This window comes from Chaetodon auriga, chromosome 7 (genome assembly GCF_051107435.1).
Source record: "Chaetodon auriga isolate fChaAug3 chromosome 7, fChaAug3.hap1, whole genome shotgun sequence".
Lineage (NCBI taxonomy): Eukaryota > Metazoa > Chordata > Actinopteri > Chaetodontiformes > Chaetodontidae > Chaetodon > Chaetodon auriga.
In genome coordinates, this window is record NC_135080.1 from 24,730,438 (window position 1) to 24,745,665 (window position 15,228).

Below are 15,228 nucleotides of genomic sequence, written 5' to 3' on the forward strand. Positions count from 1 at the left end.
AAAAGCTACATTCTGTTTAAAACTTGTCAACGTATATTTTTTGTTTAGAAATAAAATTTCATTGGTTAATCAACTTGTTATTCTAAACGGATTGCCTGTGTTAAACAATACATTTCATCTCTAGCCTTCTGTATCATCAAAAAGCTGCTAAACTAAACACCTGTAAGCTTCACAAGGTTTTGTTTTTATCATCTTGTTCTGCTTGGTGTGTTTTTAAAGTTTCTTTTTGAAAAAGTTGACTCAAAAGCATTTCGATGTCCTTAATCTAATCAGAACCTTGTACAATGATGAGCAGTGTTGTCTGAGGCGGTTTGCTGATCTTCTCTAACATCCAACATCTTCGCGCAGCTGATGACTCAACAACTACATCCGGGTAACTGTGGTGACCTTGGTTAGTTGATCATCATGGCGGCGATCGTCAGGTTGAGTTCTGTGTGTCGCAGAGGAGTCAAACGTAAGCACTTCTGTCTCTTCTCAGTGCTTGTGGGTTTTTTGAATGCTCGTGCTTGCTTTAGAGTAGAAGTTTGAGACCAGGACGTTTCGACAAAAGGGAGATCCAGTGTTAGCGGTGCACAAACAAATCACAGCAGACAGAGACTGCTAACGTTACTTTCAAGTTCACGACTTGAGTAAAGTAAACCTTTAGTGTAATTATTACTGGGTGCTATCACTAGTTTACGTTAGTGGCTTGTAAACTCCTCTCAGACGGTTTATTGGTGATTCGCCCTGATGAGGAACTGAATTTTTTCACCATGATGGCATCAGATTGTCTGACCATGACGTTACTGTTCGCACGAAAGAGGGAGAACCGTAAACCAGACACCATTCAGAAAAGTATGAATTGTAAGTTAACATACATATTGACGAAATTGCATAAAAGTTAAAACTTTACTAGAGATATCCTCCGAAATGACGAGACTCCGTTTTTCATTCGGCGTGTAAGACACAAATCAAAGGGCATAGCAGCTCTTTCCGCAAAAGTACATGTTAGGCTAAGACTGCACACCACCGCCCTCCTTTGACTTCATGACGACGGATTCCAGCGGTCAACCTGGCTTTGTGGAAACCACATTCGTTTATTTTATTTTTTTCTTGTCTCAGCAGTGTTTACCTCCAGTATTTAAATTCCCAACCATACGATTAAAAAAAAAAAGATTGCCATCCAGTCCAAATGAAAATAGCAGAAATTATTTATTGCACTTATAAGGCTGCTGTATCTGCACCAAAATCAAAAAGTACCAGTTTTTGACCCTGTGTCACCTGATTCTGATATAATGCTGCCTTGTATTACAGTTGTGTATGTTATAAACGTGGGGGAACCGTGAGAAAAATCAGAATTTTGCGAGTTTTTAATCTAACATTATAGTTATAGCAGTAGTTTTAATCTTTTAATGTAAACTATTATGTGAACACAATTTGTGGTTTGTTGAGAAGTGCTAAAATGACATACTCTCTAACAGCCTATTATAGTTTATTTTGTGGGCAAAACTCGAGGTAAGCTGTGCTTGACTTTCCTAATTTGTGCCTTTTTTCCCCCTTAGCTCTGTTCTACCAAAGCACGTTGCTGGCCAGGCCGCTGGCTGTGCCTCACAAGCATCAGGAGCAGCCGTACATGCTGACAGCCAGGATTCATGCCTCACAGGCTCTGAACGGTCAGTGTGCAGCTGTACACACAGCGTATGCATCAAAGACGGACACGGTTTTTAAATGTAAAAATAAATACAGAAAAACGTATTGAAATGATGACCTTGACCTTCATTTCCAGTCAGGAATTTGCTTGGGACAGTTCTACTGAACGACACTTTCACACCTGGGCCGTAATCCCATAATTTATAACGGTTCACTTTTACTAAGTATCATGTCAACATAAGACTCATTCGCCATAATGTTTGAATATATTTAGATTTTTAACAAAATAAACACCCACAGAGTTGAATTAACATTATAAGCTGCTCTTTTTCCAACTTATCACTGCAAAGTGAGATCTCACTAAATCAAGTAACATTCAGTCAAAGTATCATGGCACAGTGCAGAGGTGTGATGCATTTATGCGATAATGATTTATTAACTGGGTCAACGTCCAGCTAACCGTGCCATTAAACATGTCAGGGTGTGTGACTCATGTCTAACCGGATCATTTCGGTTCCTTTTCTCGAGTCTCTCTCGAGTCTTTGCGATTAATGTGGTTGAGTTTTTCTCTGTGGAGTGACGTGTGTCTGTACCTCTTGGCTAGCGGGAGCTCGGTTTTTCCGGTGTGACGTGAAAGCTGGTGGCCTCGATAATGTATGACTAGTGGTTTGTGGTCCACATTTAGCACCTCAAATGCTAGAGGGGTGGCAGTAGTATGACACCAGGCTCATGTCACGGCTGCTTAACAGCAGCGGGTTTCACCCACTGTAACCCAGAAGTCAGGTTAGTGGGTCACTCACAAAGTGAGGTCAGGATGGAGGCTTGCTCTGGAAAGCCAGATGCATCTGTCAGATACCAGAAGTTGGCTCAGCTAAGTCAAATTCATAGTCTTTTTTTTTTTTTCAAGATGTTATTGCTCCTCATTGAAATCATAATTTTGTTCATTTTATACATCTCTGGATTGTTGTGTGAAATGGAAAAAAATGTAGTTTTTGGTTTATAATCAGAAAGATACTGAAGTTTAATGTTGATATTGTTAAAAAATGTTGACACTCAGTAGATTTGGTGGATTGAGAACACCAAATTAATGTTACCAAAGCTCAGTCCTCTTTGAATACTGACTGAAATGTGTGTCAGGTATCACACGTTCTTACAGAAGGTTCTTATTTTTCAGTCTGAACTACGCCTTTCCCGTTCATCAATTTTGTTAAATGAGGAAAGGGTTAAAACGTGTTTATATTACCCAGCCAGCGGTATCTGACAAAGGTTTGATGATTGGTATCAAAGCTCAGTTATCATGTCGGCATGGCTGGCCAAAATGTGTGGGTAGTGTCAGCTATCAGAAGGCGGTGTCACACTTTCTTTCAGCTTCCTTCAATCAGATATTCCCTGATGTCCATCAGGTGGGTGACTTGTGAGAGACAAAATGAGGAAAAAAGATGTGTCCAGAGTCTTTCAATCCCTTTAACTATGAAGATCACCATCACCAACTATGAAGACTGTCAGATTTTCTGTCACAGTCCCCCCCCCCCCCCCCCCATGCCTGAACTATCAGTCTGATAAAGAACAAGATGCCACGTCAACTGCAGCGATGCAGGTGTTATATTAAAGGAGCACTTTGTTTCATGTGTCGACAGGTGTTAAATCTGAAACATATTCAACAGCGAGAAACCCACACGTTTATCAGGCAGGTTCACTGTTGAAATGCTTCAGTCCAGATAACCCTGATGACATAATCAGGGTTATCTGGACTGAAGGGTTTTGATGATGGTGCAGTATTATGTCACCATCAGACACTGGAGGAAGAAAGAAGACAACATTGTGTGAAGTTGAAATTATTGCCTCATCGAGTCTAACTTCTGGTAATCATGCGTGTTTTAAATGAACAGTTCGACATTTTGAGAAGTACGTTTAATCTCTTCCTTGTCGAGTGTTAGATAAGATCGATACCACTAGCTTATCTGTCCAGTAAATATGTCGGCCCGGCCAGGAATTGGCACAGCACCCCCCATAAAACTAAAGTATGTCTTTTTTCACTATCACAAACATGATAGAAACAGTTTATTAGTGAGCTTTGTTCACCGCTGGGAAATCAAATTTGTATAGTCGGTCTGTCTGAACTGGCAGACTCGTGTCAGGGAGTTCTGGTTCACCCACAAAACACCACTGAAAGACTGAAAACCACACGGCCATATGGGGCCATGTCAGCCTGGGGTCTAGCTCCTATGTCGGAGGCATGGAATAAAGAGAATTCTTTTTGGGGGGGGGGGTCCAGCTGTTTTTGCTACCGTGGTGATCACTAAGTCTGCTGATGACACGCCGTCTCTCTCGCTCCACAGCTGGCTCTGGCTCCAAAGCCGCCTCTCTGCACTGGACCGCAGAGCGAGTCCTGAGCGTCCTGCTGCTGGCCATGGGACCCGTAGCCTATTTTAACCCTAGTCCTGTCGTTGACTACTCCCTGGCTGCCGCCCTGACCCTGCACGGACACTGGTAAGACTGGCAAACACGAACCCGAGTCCTGTGTGTCTGCTCTGAAGATGAACGTTTTGTATACATACGAAGGGTTCACATTCATCCCAATACGCCAGTCCTGAAACGGATCATTTCTCTCGAATGATACTTGTCTTTTCTGTTTGTTTTTTACATTTAACACATTGAATCACCTCCACACCTTCCATTACTAACCCACAGCCTTCATACTTTCAATTCATGTTTACTCGGCTGTTACACAGCACAGATCTGTTTGGCTGACCGACCGCTGGAAGGCCGAAGGACGAATGCTTATGTATATTGCTCTGTATACAGTTACCAGCTTATTATGAACACAGATCCTACCATCTTATCATGTTTGCTTTGTCTGGTTTCATGCTTTTTTTTTTGCTGTTTTAGAGGTGTTGGTTCAACTAATAGAATTTTGTTCACCCTGCTTACATCACCAAGCATCACTGCTGTCCAACGGTAGCTAAGGGGTTATCAAATATGTTGTTTTACCTTGAAATATGGCCTGATGTCCCTCTGGATTTTTGTTGGGGGGGGGGTTCATTCAACGTGCCTTAGATGTCAGCAGCTGTTAATTCGGCCCAGCTCTGTTTGCAGACTTGAGAAGGTGGCTTTAGCTTAGCGTCACAGCGACGTGTTCTTCCATCAGTCAGAGCACAGAATACAGCATGGCAGCTGAGGGCCAGAAAGCCCAGTCATGAGTAATGATAAGTCTCGTTAAGCTTTCTGGGTAGGTGCTTGTCTCAAAGGGTCAGTCCAGAGCTCTTTGACCAAAACCAGTTAGGCGAAGGCTTTGATGTCATTTGGGGTTGTCGTCACCCTGGGCTGAGGCACAAGCGCAGTCTGTGCCTAATAGAGCTTTATAGGGAAGTTGGGACTGAAGGCCGACCTGATGAACATGGCATCAATAAATCATTCACCTTTTTGAATGAAGGTATTGGGTGTGGCAGAATAATATTTTAACCAATTTGTTAAAGGGGAAAAAAATACTTTATTGCAACCGAAGTTGGGTTTTGTCGTAGCTCCTGCCATCGGTTTTATTGGTTATGATAAGGTTGTGCTGTGATCTTAGAATGCAGTGACACACAGTGGTAAAAGAGGTCCAAAACAGCAGTCATTCCAAGCCGCTATGCACATGAACCCTGTTCATTTGAATCACACTGAGCACACTGTGTGTATTTGCGTGTGTTTTTGTGTTGCAGGGGCCTTGGGCAGGTGTTAACAGACTATGTTCACGGTGACACAAAGATCAAGATGGCCAACGCAGGTCTCTTCCTCCTGTCCACTGTCACTTTCGCCGGTCTTTGCTATTTCAACTACAACGACGTGGGCATCTGCAAAGCCATCGCCCTGCTCTGGAGCAAATGAATAGAACTGTACTGGGAGTCTTAGGAGGACCGAGACACTGGGACAGGAGTGATCTTGTCCGGGCAGATTGTAAAAAGTCAAGGTGTTCTATGTAAATTCTTATAAATATATCATTTTGACAATATTACAGTGATTCACAAGTGTGTAATTGTAATTAGCATCGATCAGTTCAGGCTTGTCTCGATGTTAACTTCTTGCTCAGTTGGGGTTAGGTTTGGGTTAGGGGCACCCGTTTTCTTTGAATATGTGAGAGATTCACTTCCCCTCAATGTGGACTTAATTTAAGATATCTAGAAATTTTGATCCTAAGCAACAACATGTCCAGCTTTTAAAACATCAGTTCTGCAGTTCAGATCCAGTTTCCTGACATGTCCTCTCTCATGTTTACCCCCCAGTAAACATGCATGTTTTCAGCGAAACAGCCGTGACTTTTCTCAAGTCTTACAGGATAGTGCCGTGTGACATCTAATTTATTTTTTTTCCATGTTCAGGTCCTTTTTGTGGCAGATTTCGTAAATGTGTTTTGTTTTCATCACAATGTGTACAATACTACCTTTTGCTGTTAAACCCATCAGGAATAACAAGGCAGCACTACAGATGTAAGCAGTGTTTGTATTAGAGTTACCATCAGCCTCCACACAAACCCCTGTTTACAGATGATTCACAAGGTCCACTCCATGTGTCTTTTGTTACCACAGCTTCACTGCGACACTCAGCTGGAGTGCACTCCTGTTTCTTGACTGACAGAAGCACATGCTGTAAGCAGCATAAAGTCAGAGGTTGCATTGTCAAACGTCTGACCTCAGTGAAATGTGCAGTGCTGTGGTTTGTGCAGAGAGCAGCAGGGGCTGGGCGACGTCTAAGAGCGACTTAGCATTTGATTATGTAGCTTAATTCAGGAGGAGATCTGCTCTGCTGCTCTATTGAAGGTTCGTTAAAGGTAAGGGAGGCTCGATCTGAAGTGCATCTTAAATTCAAGCCATCCAGCAATACTCTACCTGTGCATCAGCGCAACGGCTAATGAAGTCCGGCGGCGTACAGACTTGTCAACTCGACGAACAGCTGCAAAATGCCGTCCTCTGCCGAGAGAAGTCACTCAAGACCGTAACCGTGACAGTGATACGAATACCTGTTACATATTAAGTCATGTTGAACTTCATGTTTGAATGATAAACTCCTTCCACCGTGTAAGCTAGCAAACTGCAAATTTAAAAAATGATGCATTTCGAGAATATTAAAAATGTACTTTTATTTTGGTCATTGTAAAATTCGTTTTTTTCTTGGCAAATGAGGCAAAACCTTCGTTTCAGGCACTGTTCCTAAATCATTGTGAGCCTGTAAGATTCAGCATGGCCAATCCAAAGTGTTGAACATATTTCACAGCATATAATTGGTATCCACACATGCAGCTCCTTGCATGCAGCTGTTAACACCAGCATTGTTTTTTTTTATGTGCTGCTGGAGTGAGTGTTACAGGTCGAGTTCATCGCTGTAAACCCTGAGTTATGCATTCAGTCTGTTGTTGAGAGCTTAAAAGTTTGGTCTGTTTGCTTCTCGCAGAAATGATCAATTTGTAATATCTGTTTTAAGTAATGTCGTTTCACATTATACGCACAACATGAGATGTGGCAAGAAAACTGTACTGTTCCTGCCTCAGCAGAATAAAGATGGCTTTACAGATGTTTTCATATTTTGATTTATTACCAAACAACGTACACAATGTTTAAAATGACAGGCGATTACAAAAGGTAAAAAAAAACTCACATCACAAACTAAATATACCATCGCTCAAATGAGTGACTATCATTTTAAAATGATAGTCACATCTAAGAAATGTATGTTCATATTTGAAAACATGATATAAGAACATCTGGGAAACACGACATGAAATATAAACACATCTGAAATGTCATGAAATAAAAATGACATCCAACCACACTATGAAAATGAATGAAACAACAAATTGAGTTTGAGCAATTCCAGTATTTCACAGGTTGTTGGTTCAAACGGCAATTTTCTACAAATGTATTCATCTGATCATTTCATAATGTTTTTGTTATTTAATATGGAACAGTATGAGGCTCCATGTGCTCTGAGGCAAACTGGAATTAATTTCTTCAACTCAAAACATGGTGGTGTTACAACATTTTAAAATCATTCACTGCACTGAGAAAAAAAAACCTCGCAATACTCGTTGCTTTCCCTTTCACCTATATGACGCAGGACCAGTTTGCTCAGAGTGTGATCGTTCCCATCAGGCTCAAATCCCAGGAATTCAGTCGGGTACACAGAGGACTCAAGCAGACACTTGGATACTGTGGATTTCTGGTAGAACACCGCCTTGTGCGCACTTTCCTCAATTCGTTTTGGAAGATCCTGCTGAAAAACCACGTGACAACTTTGATTTAATTGTCTGTCACTGAATTTTAATTGTCTCCATCACACTGTTGCACAATAAACAGATTGCAGTTTTTTAGTTGGCAAACCTTTGTGTCCACACCGGGATGTGTCTGTAATCACAGTGTCACCCTCCCTTGACAACAACCCTACCAAGCTTAATCAAATAAACTCCGTCTTCACCTATAAACTGATGTCGGTGCCACTGTGTAGTTGAGAAAGAAATTCTATTTGAACTGTAATGACCTGTTCAAACTCAAAATGTACAGTCTCTCAGTAGTTTGCCTTGTGATCCAGCAGAGGGTGCTATTAGCATGACCTCATCAGGATCTCATGAAAGAAATGGAGCAACAATATAAAAAATTCAAGTTTCAAATTAAATGTATGAAATCTACTATAATTATTATTATGTTATACTTTAGTGCAACTGTTAAATTTAATATTTGACTGCTGGGAGAATGTGATGTTAAACAGTGGCGTCACCTGGGCTGGGCATTCGGGGCTGTAGCTTTAGCCCTTTAGCCCCAAATAATTATCCACAGTCCACTTTGAGCGGTTTGTCAGTATATAAGATGGCAGTGTTGAAATTTTGTACGTTCAGTGAACGCAACGGAGGCCACACCAATCAGACAGGGTTTACATGTAAATGCGTGGAAATACTCATGTCTTATTGGCTGACAGGTCTGCCAATTCTTCAGTTGATGGGTCTACCACCAAACGTTAGCTCAGTCCACCAGTCAAAAGGCAATTTGAGGGCAGTTTGAATTTTACAGCAGCTCAGACTAAAAACACAAAAGTAAATTGAACCGTTAGCAATTCAAATGGCAGAGTGTTCTGACAGAGAACGTTGGGTCAAATTTGTCTTTGTGACTTGTCTGGAAAGTGAAAATGTCTGGAGTGAATTTACAGCCAAGTTCACGTGAGAGAGATAAAATAGAGATAAAAGATTAAAAAAAAAAAAAATTAGCAGAGCAAGAGAGAGGCAGCATGATGAACCCACGCATCTTTGCTTTTGGAACTGAAAAATAAATAAACCTAAATGTGAATATTGCCTGGACAATTGACTTCTTAATTGCCTTTATTAGTACAACCTAACTGAAATGGTGCCTCAGTGGCCCACAACAATATTCAATAAGAATAAAGTTATAAATTCAATCAATTTATACCTCTTATTATTAGATTATAAACATTCTGTTTGGTTGTTATGTTTGCAATGATTTTGTAACCAAATTATGAAAGTTTACGCAGTCATGTATTATGGGTTTTGAGGATTTTCCATCACGTAGGCCTAGTAATAATGGTAGCAGGTATCTGATATGACGCTCATTTTGGTTTGAGACATTCAAGTGTCTGAAATATTTATATGCAGATTACATTGTAAATCAAATCCAAACCTTTCCTTCTCCAGTTTTCATATTTTTAAGCAATATGTAGCCCCTCGCATGCAAGAAAAAAATGCATTGAAACGAACTACTGAAGTATTTTTCTGAAAGTTTTTTGATTGAGAAGAATCTGGGCTCAGCCACTGGTGGTTAGCAGTCCAGCCAACACCCCTGATGTTAAACAGGAGTTATGTAATGTCATGTGAATTCTGAAAGGACAGGTGTATGCTGGTGTGCTAAAAACAACAGGAAGTCATCTGTAGTAGTCAGGCGTGCCAGTCTGGCCCACTTATCAACACAGAGTCAAGTCTCAACGCACAAACATGCAGCTGTCTCGATGCTGTCGAAGTGGGGACCCACAGTGTCTGACTTGTTCTACTAGTTCTTTTCTTTTTGTTAAATCAAAACAGTAGTGACTTTACAGATATGACAATGACAATGAATATCATGCGGTTACAGTCATTTAAACTTGTGTAATAACAAAGCATTTTATGGTAAACCTGTTAAAAATGAGTGTGTATGAAGGGGAGAGAATAGGCTCTCTGTGTGGTTGCTTTGCTCAAGAAACAATAGTGAATTCTTTGTTTCCACTCACCATTTCCTCTGGATAAATCTCATGCTTCTCATTGCAGCATACCACCATCTTCTTGCCATCTTTATTGACATAAAGCATGACCGCCCTCCTCTGACGATTCCCGAGGGAGTTGTTGTAAATCTTGATGTTGAATTTGCAGTCTAAAGAGGAAACATGGGGTAAGCAAGAGGGAAAAAGCAGCATTTCACAGAATGATGGAGGACGGCTGTTATAGAGATGGGTCATCAGTGGATCAGTTTTAATGGACAGATCCTGAGCCTTTTGGACTTCATGTTTCTGCACTTCCACTCATTTGACAGGTTTTACCAGCTCTACTGAGGAGTGAGCAGTCTCGCACTGTAACCCCTGTGTGTGACTCACTTAATAACACTCTGCCTGACTCACTCTACCCCCCCCCCCCACTCTGAGCAAGGTTGTGACCTCATTACTTTATTACTTTTTGTCTTTTTTTTAACCTGCAAAAATCATTTCACTGTTTTCCAGCAGGTTGCTTTATTTTTATATGCTGAAAATGTCCACATAGAAGCTATTGTGCCAGTGGTGTGATGCATTTCCCACCCCAGAGCTGAGTACAATCTTCAATTGTTTATGCAACTGGAAACCAGTCCACAAAGGCTAAATTACAGGGTAATAAGTTGCGGTATTGGGCTGCGCCTTACCAGGCTGACGTTGCTGTGCTGTAGTCAGGTTTTGTGCTTGAAACTGGTCTTCATTTAAAATCAGCAATTTGTTGTCGTTGCTGTGGATCAAATGTTGACGTATTGGTTGAGCAGCCGCATCGAAAGCGTCTTCGTCTATATCTGCATTTTTAGAAAAACATGTTTCAACACCAGAAAGGTCATGCACGTGCAAACATAACTTGTATGTTCTACTATAAAAAGAGGATGAAGGAGAAACACGTGAAACTGAGGCCCCAAATGTACTGCCTGGGACTATGCATTTAAAAAATACATGTAATATGAAATAACGTAAGAATTCCCTTACCTGTTCCAGCCACTTTAAATGGGCAGCAGTGGGCAATAAAAGAGAGGATTTCAGAATTTATATACAAACATTCAAAACAGGGATTAAGGATTTTGTTAAAATAAATACAATATAACATAGACTTTACAATATATACAATTCACCTATTGAGAATATATTAAGTATGAAATAACTTTTACCTTCAAAGTAGAAGGCCGTCTCAGTGGTAGAGAAAAATTTAACTGGGGAGGAGTCATTGTTAGCCATCAGGTAGACCTGGTACAAAAAAGAAAAAATGTCTTTTTATGGAATAGAGCGTGTATCTGCAGGGTGTACATTACTGCCTGACACTGGGTCTTTGTCATGTCACCAACGAGCAGTGCATATTCACTGAAGGTCTATGTGTGTATTAAATACAGATGGTGACAAGCTAAAGGAAGGTGTTGCTCCAGAGTAGGCAATAAGTCTCTGTGGATCACTTCTGGAGGGATGAAGAGCATTCTTCCAAAACATCTTCCCGCATTTAGTGTCTTCATTATGCTGGCAGACAGCACTACATTTACACATCACTCCAGAGTCTCCCATAGCTGTTCAAGTGGGTTGAGATCTGGGCCTGCTCAGCAGTTTTATGCACAGAAAGGCTGTTTAATGTACACCTCCATCTGTTATTCAGGTTTTTCCTATGTCACAGTCTCAGTCTCAACGGGCCTTACACGCCCACGTTAAGTGACTCATGATCCAGCTTAATAAACAAGGAAAAAAAGAACACCTGTCTTAATGCAAATACGGGACAGAACAGGTAAGAGAAATTGGACAGGCAACTGAAAGAGGGACGCGCCCTCCATGATGTCTGAGGATACAAAAGAAACATATGAACATGGAGAAAACAGTTACAGAGTCAAACTGTTGCAGCTAATAGATATCCAGTATTTTATTTACGATATAATATAGTAGTTTCCCCAGTGTAATATGTGCATAATTATAATACTGCCACTATAATCGAACTCCATCAGGTGGATAGAACAGCTGCCTCACAACAGTCAAAAGCTTTGGCTAATCTCTGAACAGGCTTCTAAAACCATCAGCAGCCGTTTACAGCTGGGCGTTTATCGACCCATGGCCTAACATATTCACTTCAGTCCACTTTTACAAGGCGGTGTGCGTCAGGTATGAACGGCTAACCTGAGCACGTTAAGCAGAGTTCGTTTACGGACACGCTGCTTGTAAGCTTTTGGCTAAATGTACCATAGCTAGCCAAAAACTGGCTAAAGACACCGAGTTATACTGCGACGAGGAATGTTACCTTAGTCTTCATAAGAGTTTGTCAACAACAGGCATTAATGGAGCACTGAAACAGACGTAAGAGTAACTTTTCGCAGGTAGTCTGTCTCGGTTGAAATTCGGTTTAAAGGTTTAACATACCTTTGAGAGATGCGGTGGAAACTGGTGGGTTTGTCTTCCGTCAGACGGCACGTTCACGCTTACCTTTAAATGAGGGCGACAGACCGGAAAATTAAGTGAAACACAATAAAAACCTACTGCCACTGCCTTCAAGTTTAAGGTCTCCAACTAACGTGTCCATCAAATGTTTTTGTCTCGTCTGGTTGTGACGTATAGAGAAATTGCAGCTTACTTGTTTTTTTTTTTTTCTTTTAAGGTTGAACGTCTTTAAATGAGCGTAGGAGAAAGTGTTACCTGGCTGTTCGACCTGCGCTCTGCGCTCCTCTGACAGATCCTCGCGCGCTGGCTCACACTCTCGGTCGTCCCACGGGGGGATGCGTGGCGATGGGAGGTGGGCACTTCCCGCTTTGACATCAGACGGAAGTGAAAATGAACGAGAAGAAAATGCGATTCCTGTTTCATTTTCTCTAAAAGGGAAAAATGTCCTGTTTTTGGGCTCTCTTTACTCTCACTTTATTTTAGAGGTGATTTTAACAGAAAAAAAAACGTCTTTTTGTCTTCAATAAGTTATCTTAAAGTGGTTGCAAATGTGTTTATGAGTTTCTTCTTTGGTAGATCTATTGTTGCATCTAGCAAATACCTTTACTTTATCATATAGTAACTATCAATGATTTCTAATGGTTTCTAATTATTTTTTTTTTTTTTACTTTTATTGTGAAGTATTTTTTCCTTTCCCTCTCCACGACGATGGCTATTTGGCTCAGACCATGACGGTGTCTGCCAGCAGGGGGCCCAAACGAGCTGTGGGAGAAGTCATCCATGAAGGCCTGGTTATGCAGAATTGTCAATGTTGAGATGTCTGCCAGATGAACTCTGTGACGCATGTGGCCTCTGTTCTGAGGAGCTGGTGATTGCTGGTCTCTGAAGCTGGTAACTGTAATGCACCTTTCCTCTGCAGCAGAGATAAACCTTGGTAGATAGGCATAGAGTTTGGTGGTTTTCAAAGTGCTTGAAATCTTCCAGAAGACTTGGCTTCATGTCTCAAAGTAGTGATGGACTGTCGTTTATCTTTACTTAGTTGAGCGGGTTCTTGCCATAATATGCATTATCACAGTAGTCGAATAGGGTTGTATACCAACACTACCTTTGCACCACACTGCATATGGTGTCAAATGTGTTAAGAAGGCAAATTCCACTAATTCTCTTTTGAAAAAGCACGCCTGTTAACTAAAAACAGTTTCGGGTGACTAGCTCATGAAGCTGGGTAACATCAACAGTGCAAAGCTGTCATCATAAAAGAATCTAAAATATGAAACATATTTTGGTTTGTTTAACACGTTTCTGTTTACTACTACCCATGTGCTCTTTCATATTTGTGATGTCTTCAGTATTAATCTACAATGCAGAAAACAATGAACGAAAAATCACTAGATGAGATGTATCCAGGCTAAAGAGGAAAAGAACCATCCAGATTGTTGTCAGCACAAAGTTCAAAAGCCAGCATCTGTGATTGTACGGAGGTGTCATAGTGTCCATGGCAGGGGTAACTTGCACATCTGTGAAGGCACCATTAAAACAGAAAGGTCCATACAGGTTTTGGAGCAACATATGCTGCCATCCAGTGACATTATTTTTCAGGGACGTCCCTGCTTATTCCATCAAGACAATGCCAAGCCACATTCTACGTGTGTTACAACAGCATAGCTACTATAGAAAAAGAGCTTAATATAGCTGAAGACCATACTTTACTGAAAACTGGAAATAGAAAGACAGTGAATTCTTGACTTTGATTTGTTAGGTGACCATAAACTAAACTTCAAATGAACAGTAGCATGGCTCTGTGTTTGCTGCATGTGGAAATACTGCAAGCATATGTTTGCAAACTCATTTGTCATGCCTCCCGTGCAGCTTCAGTATGATTACAGAGGAAATGAGCTTCATCAAACTTGGTGTACTTTGCTTAGAAATTGGCAATGCAGTGTTATACATCCTTTTATCAAATAATGGTTTCTAAGCTTTACTAATAAAATGCAAGGAGAAGAGCAGACCAAGGAACCACAGTTCAGGGCCAATGTCCAAGTCCTTGGAGCATGTTTGTGCCTTGTGAGACTGTTTACTCCAAGATCATGCTCCAAGTGCATAGCTTACAGTACAGTAATCTCAAAGATAAATCAGTACAAAGGAGTCGTTTGTTCATATTCACCCAACTTCTGTCACAAAAAGCACAGAGACAATGCAACTATATGTGCATTGAAAGGGTCCGGCTTGCAAAATCTGAACCTATCCTTCCACACATTGATTGCTGCTTGAACAAAGACATTACCAGCACCACCAACAGCCTGCCCCCCTAATGCACCCCATCTGAATCCCAGCAGCGCTGCTGGAGCCAGGATGGTGGAGTACCCGCAGGCTGGTTGCAGTGGGCTGGTCTGTGTCCCAGCCCATCTCTGATTGATTTTCTCCGGCCTGACGATGGTATCAGCACACATTAATGACACATGAAGAAGAAAGCAAAATGTGTCTTCATCACTGTAGCAAACTAGTCATATCCTTTAACTGCCCAACTCACAATATGAACCCTCCTATCACACGTGACTGTATAAATAACCTCTTTAGAGACAGAGATATCTTAGATCTGTTGGGAAATGCCTTTGTACCTCAAGGTGACTAGACCATAAAGAGCTCTCCAACACGCTTACTTAAAGATAATGATAGTCACACACGGTGACGTCCAACCTAAGCCAACATTGGATTCAACAGTTTAAGCTGGTGTATCCAGGACCCTGCAACACCAATTCAAGCAAATGTGACTCAGTCTGGATTTTTGCAGTTCAGAAGCCACAATCATGGGTCCAGAGGTTATAACCTTGAGAATCAAATTTCTCCTTGTTGTCTGTGTGAGTGGATCTTTGTGAAGCACATTGCCGAGAGCACTCCCTACCACAGAGCTGTTTTGCCCGGGATCAAATGTACTAGGACAACAGTGACTGGGCA

The 15,228-nt window shown here is 41.2% G+C and overlaps 2 protein-coding genes across 4 annotated transcripts; one reads left to right on the forward strand and one right to left on the reverse strand.

The window, feature by feature from the left end:
- The first annotated feature begins 377 nt into the window (after positions 1–377).
- Positions 378–7,176, forward strand: sdhdb (succinate dehydrogenase complex, subunit D, integral membrane protein b). Its single transcript, XM_076735547.1, has 4 exons — positions 378–454; positions 1,542–1,652; positions 3,969–4,119; positions 5,331–7,176. The coding sequence occupies exons 1-4, from the start codon at positions 406–408 to the stop codon at positions 5,494–5,496; spliced, it is 477 nt and encodes a 158-aa protein (XP_076591662.1). The 5' UTR covers positions 378–405; the 3' UTR covers positions 5,497–7,176.
- Positions 7,175–12,630, reverse strand: LOC143323610 (uncharacterized). 3 transcript variants are annotated; one of them, XM_076735544.1, is made up of 7 exons: positions 12,529–12,623; positions 12,256–12,318; positions 11,034–11,109; positions 10,855–10,866; positions 10,530–10,670; positions 9,871–10,010; positions 7,197–7,872 (listed from the first exon to the last, which is right to left on the reverse strand). In XM_076735544.1, exons 3-7 carry the CDS (start codon positions 11,098–11,100, stop codon positions 7,651–7,653), a joined length of 582 nt encoding a protein of 193 aa, XP_076591659.1. In that variant the 5' UTR covers positions 11,101–11,109; positions 12,256–12,318; positions 12,529–12,623; the 3' UTR covers positions 7,197–7,650. The 3 variants fall into 3 exon arrangements, with proteins under 3 accessions (XP_076591661.1, XP_076591659.1, XP_076591658.1); XM_076735543.1 differs by having other exon boundaries at positions 7,200–7,875; XM_076735546.1 differs by lacking the exon at positions 10,855–10,866 and having other exon boundaries at positions 7,175–7,875; positions 11,028–11,109; positions 12,529–12,630.
- Between the last annotated feature and the right edge of the window lie 2,598 nt (positions 12,631–15,228).

Bases quoted from the DNA above. Each gene is read 5' to 3' on its own strand.
- sdhdb (XM_076735547.1), top strand. From the start codon at position 406: ATGGCGGCGATCGTCAGGTTGAGTTCTGTGTGTCGCAGAGGAGTCAAA. The intron at 455-1,541 runs GTAAGCACTTCT...TTTCCCCCTTAG, and splicing joins GTGTCGCAGAGGAGTCAAAC to CTCTGTTCTACCAAAGCACG. The intron at 4,120-5,330 runs GTAAGACTGGCA...TTTGTGTTGCAG, and splicing joins CTGACCCTGCACGGACACTG to GGGCCTTGGGCAGGTGTTAA.
- LOC143323610 (XM_076735543.1), bottom strand. From the start codon at position 11,100: ATGGCTAACAATGACTCCTCCCCAGTTAAATTTTTCTCTACCACTGAG. The intron at 10,011-10,529 runs GTAAGGCGCAGC...TTTCCTCTTTAG, and splicing joins AGCACAGCAACGTCAGCCTG to ACTGCAAATTCAACATCAAG. The intron at 7,876-9,870 runs GTGAGTGGAAAC...GTGGTTTTTCAG, and splicing joins AGATTTATCCAGAGGAAATG to CAGGATCTTCCAAAACGAAT.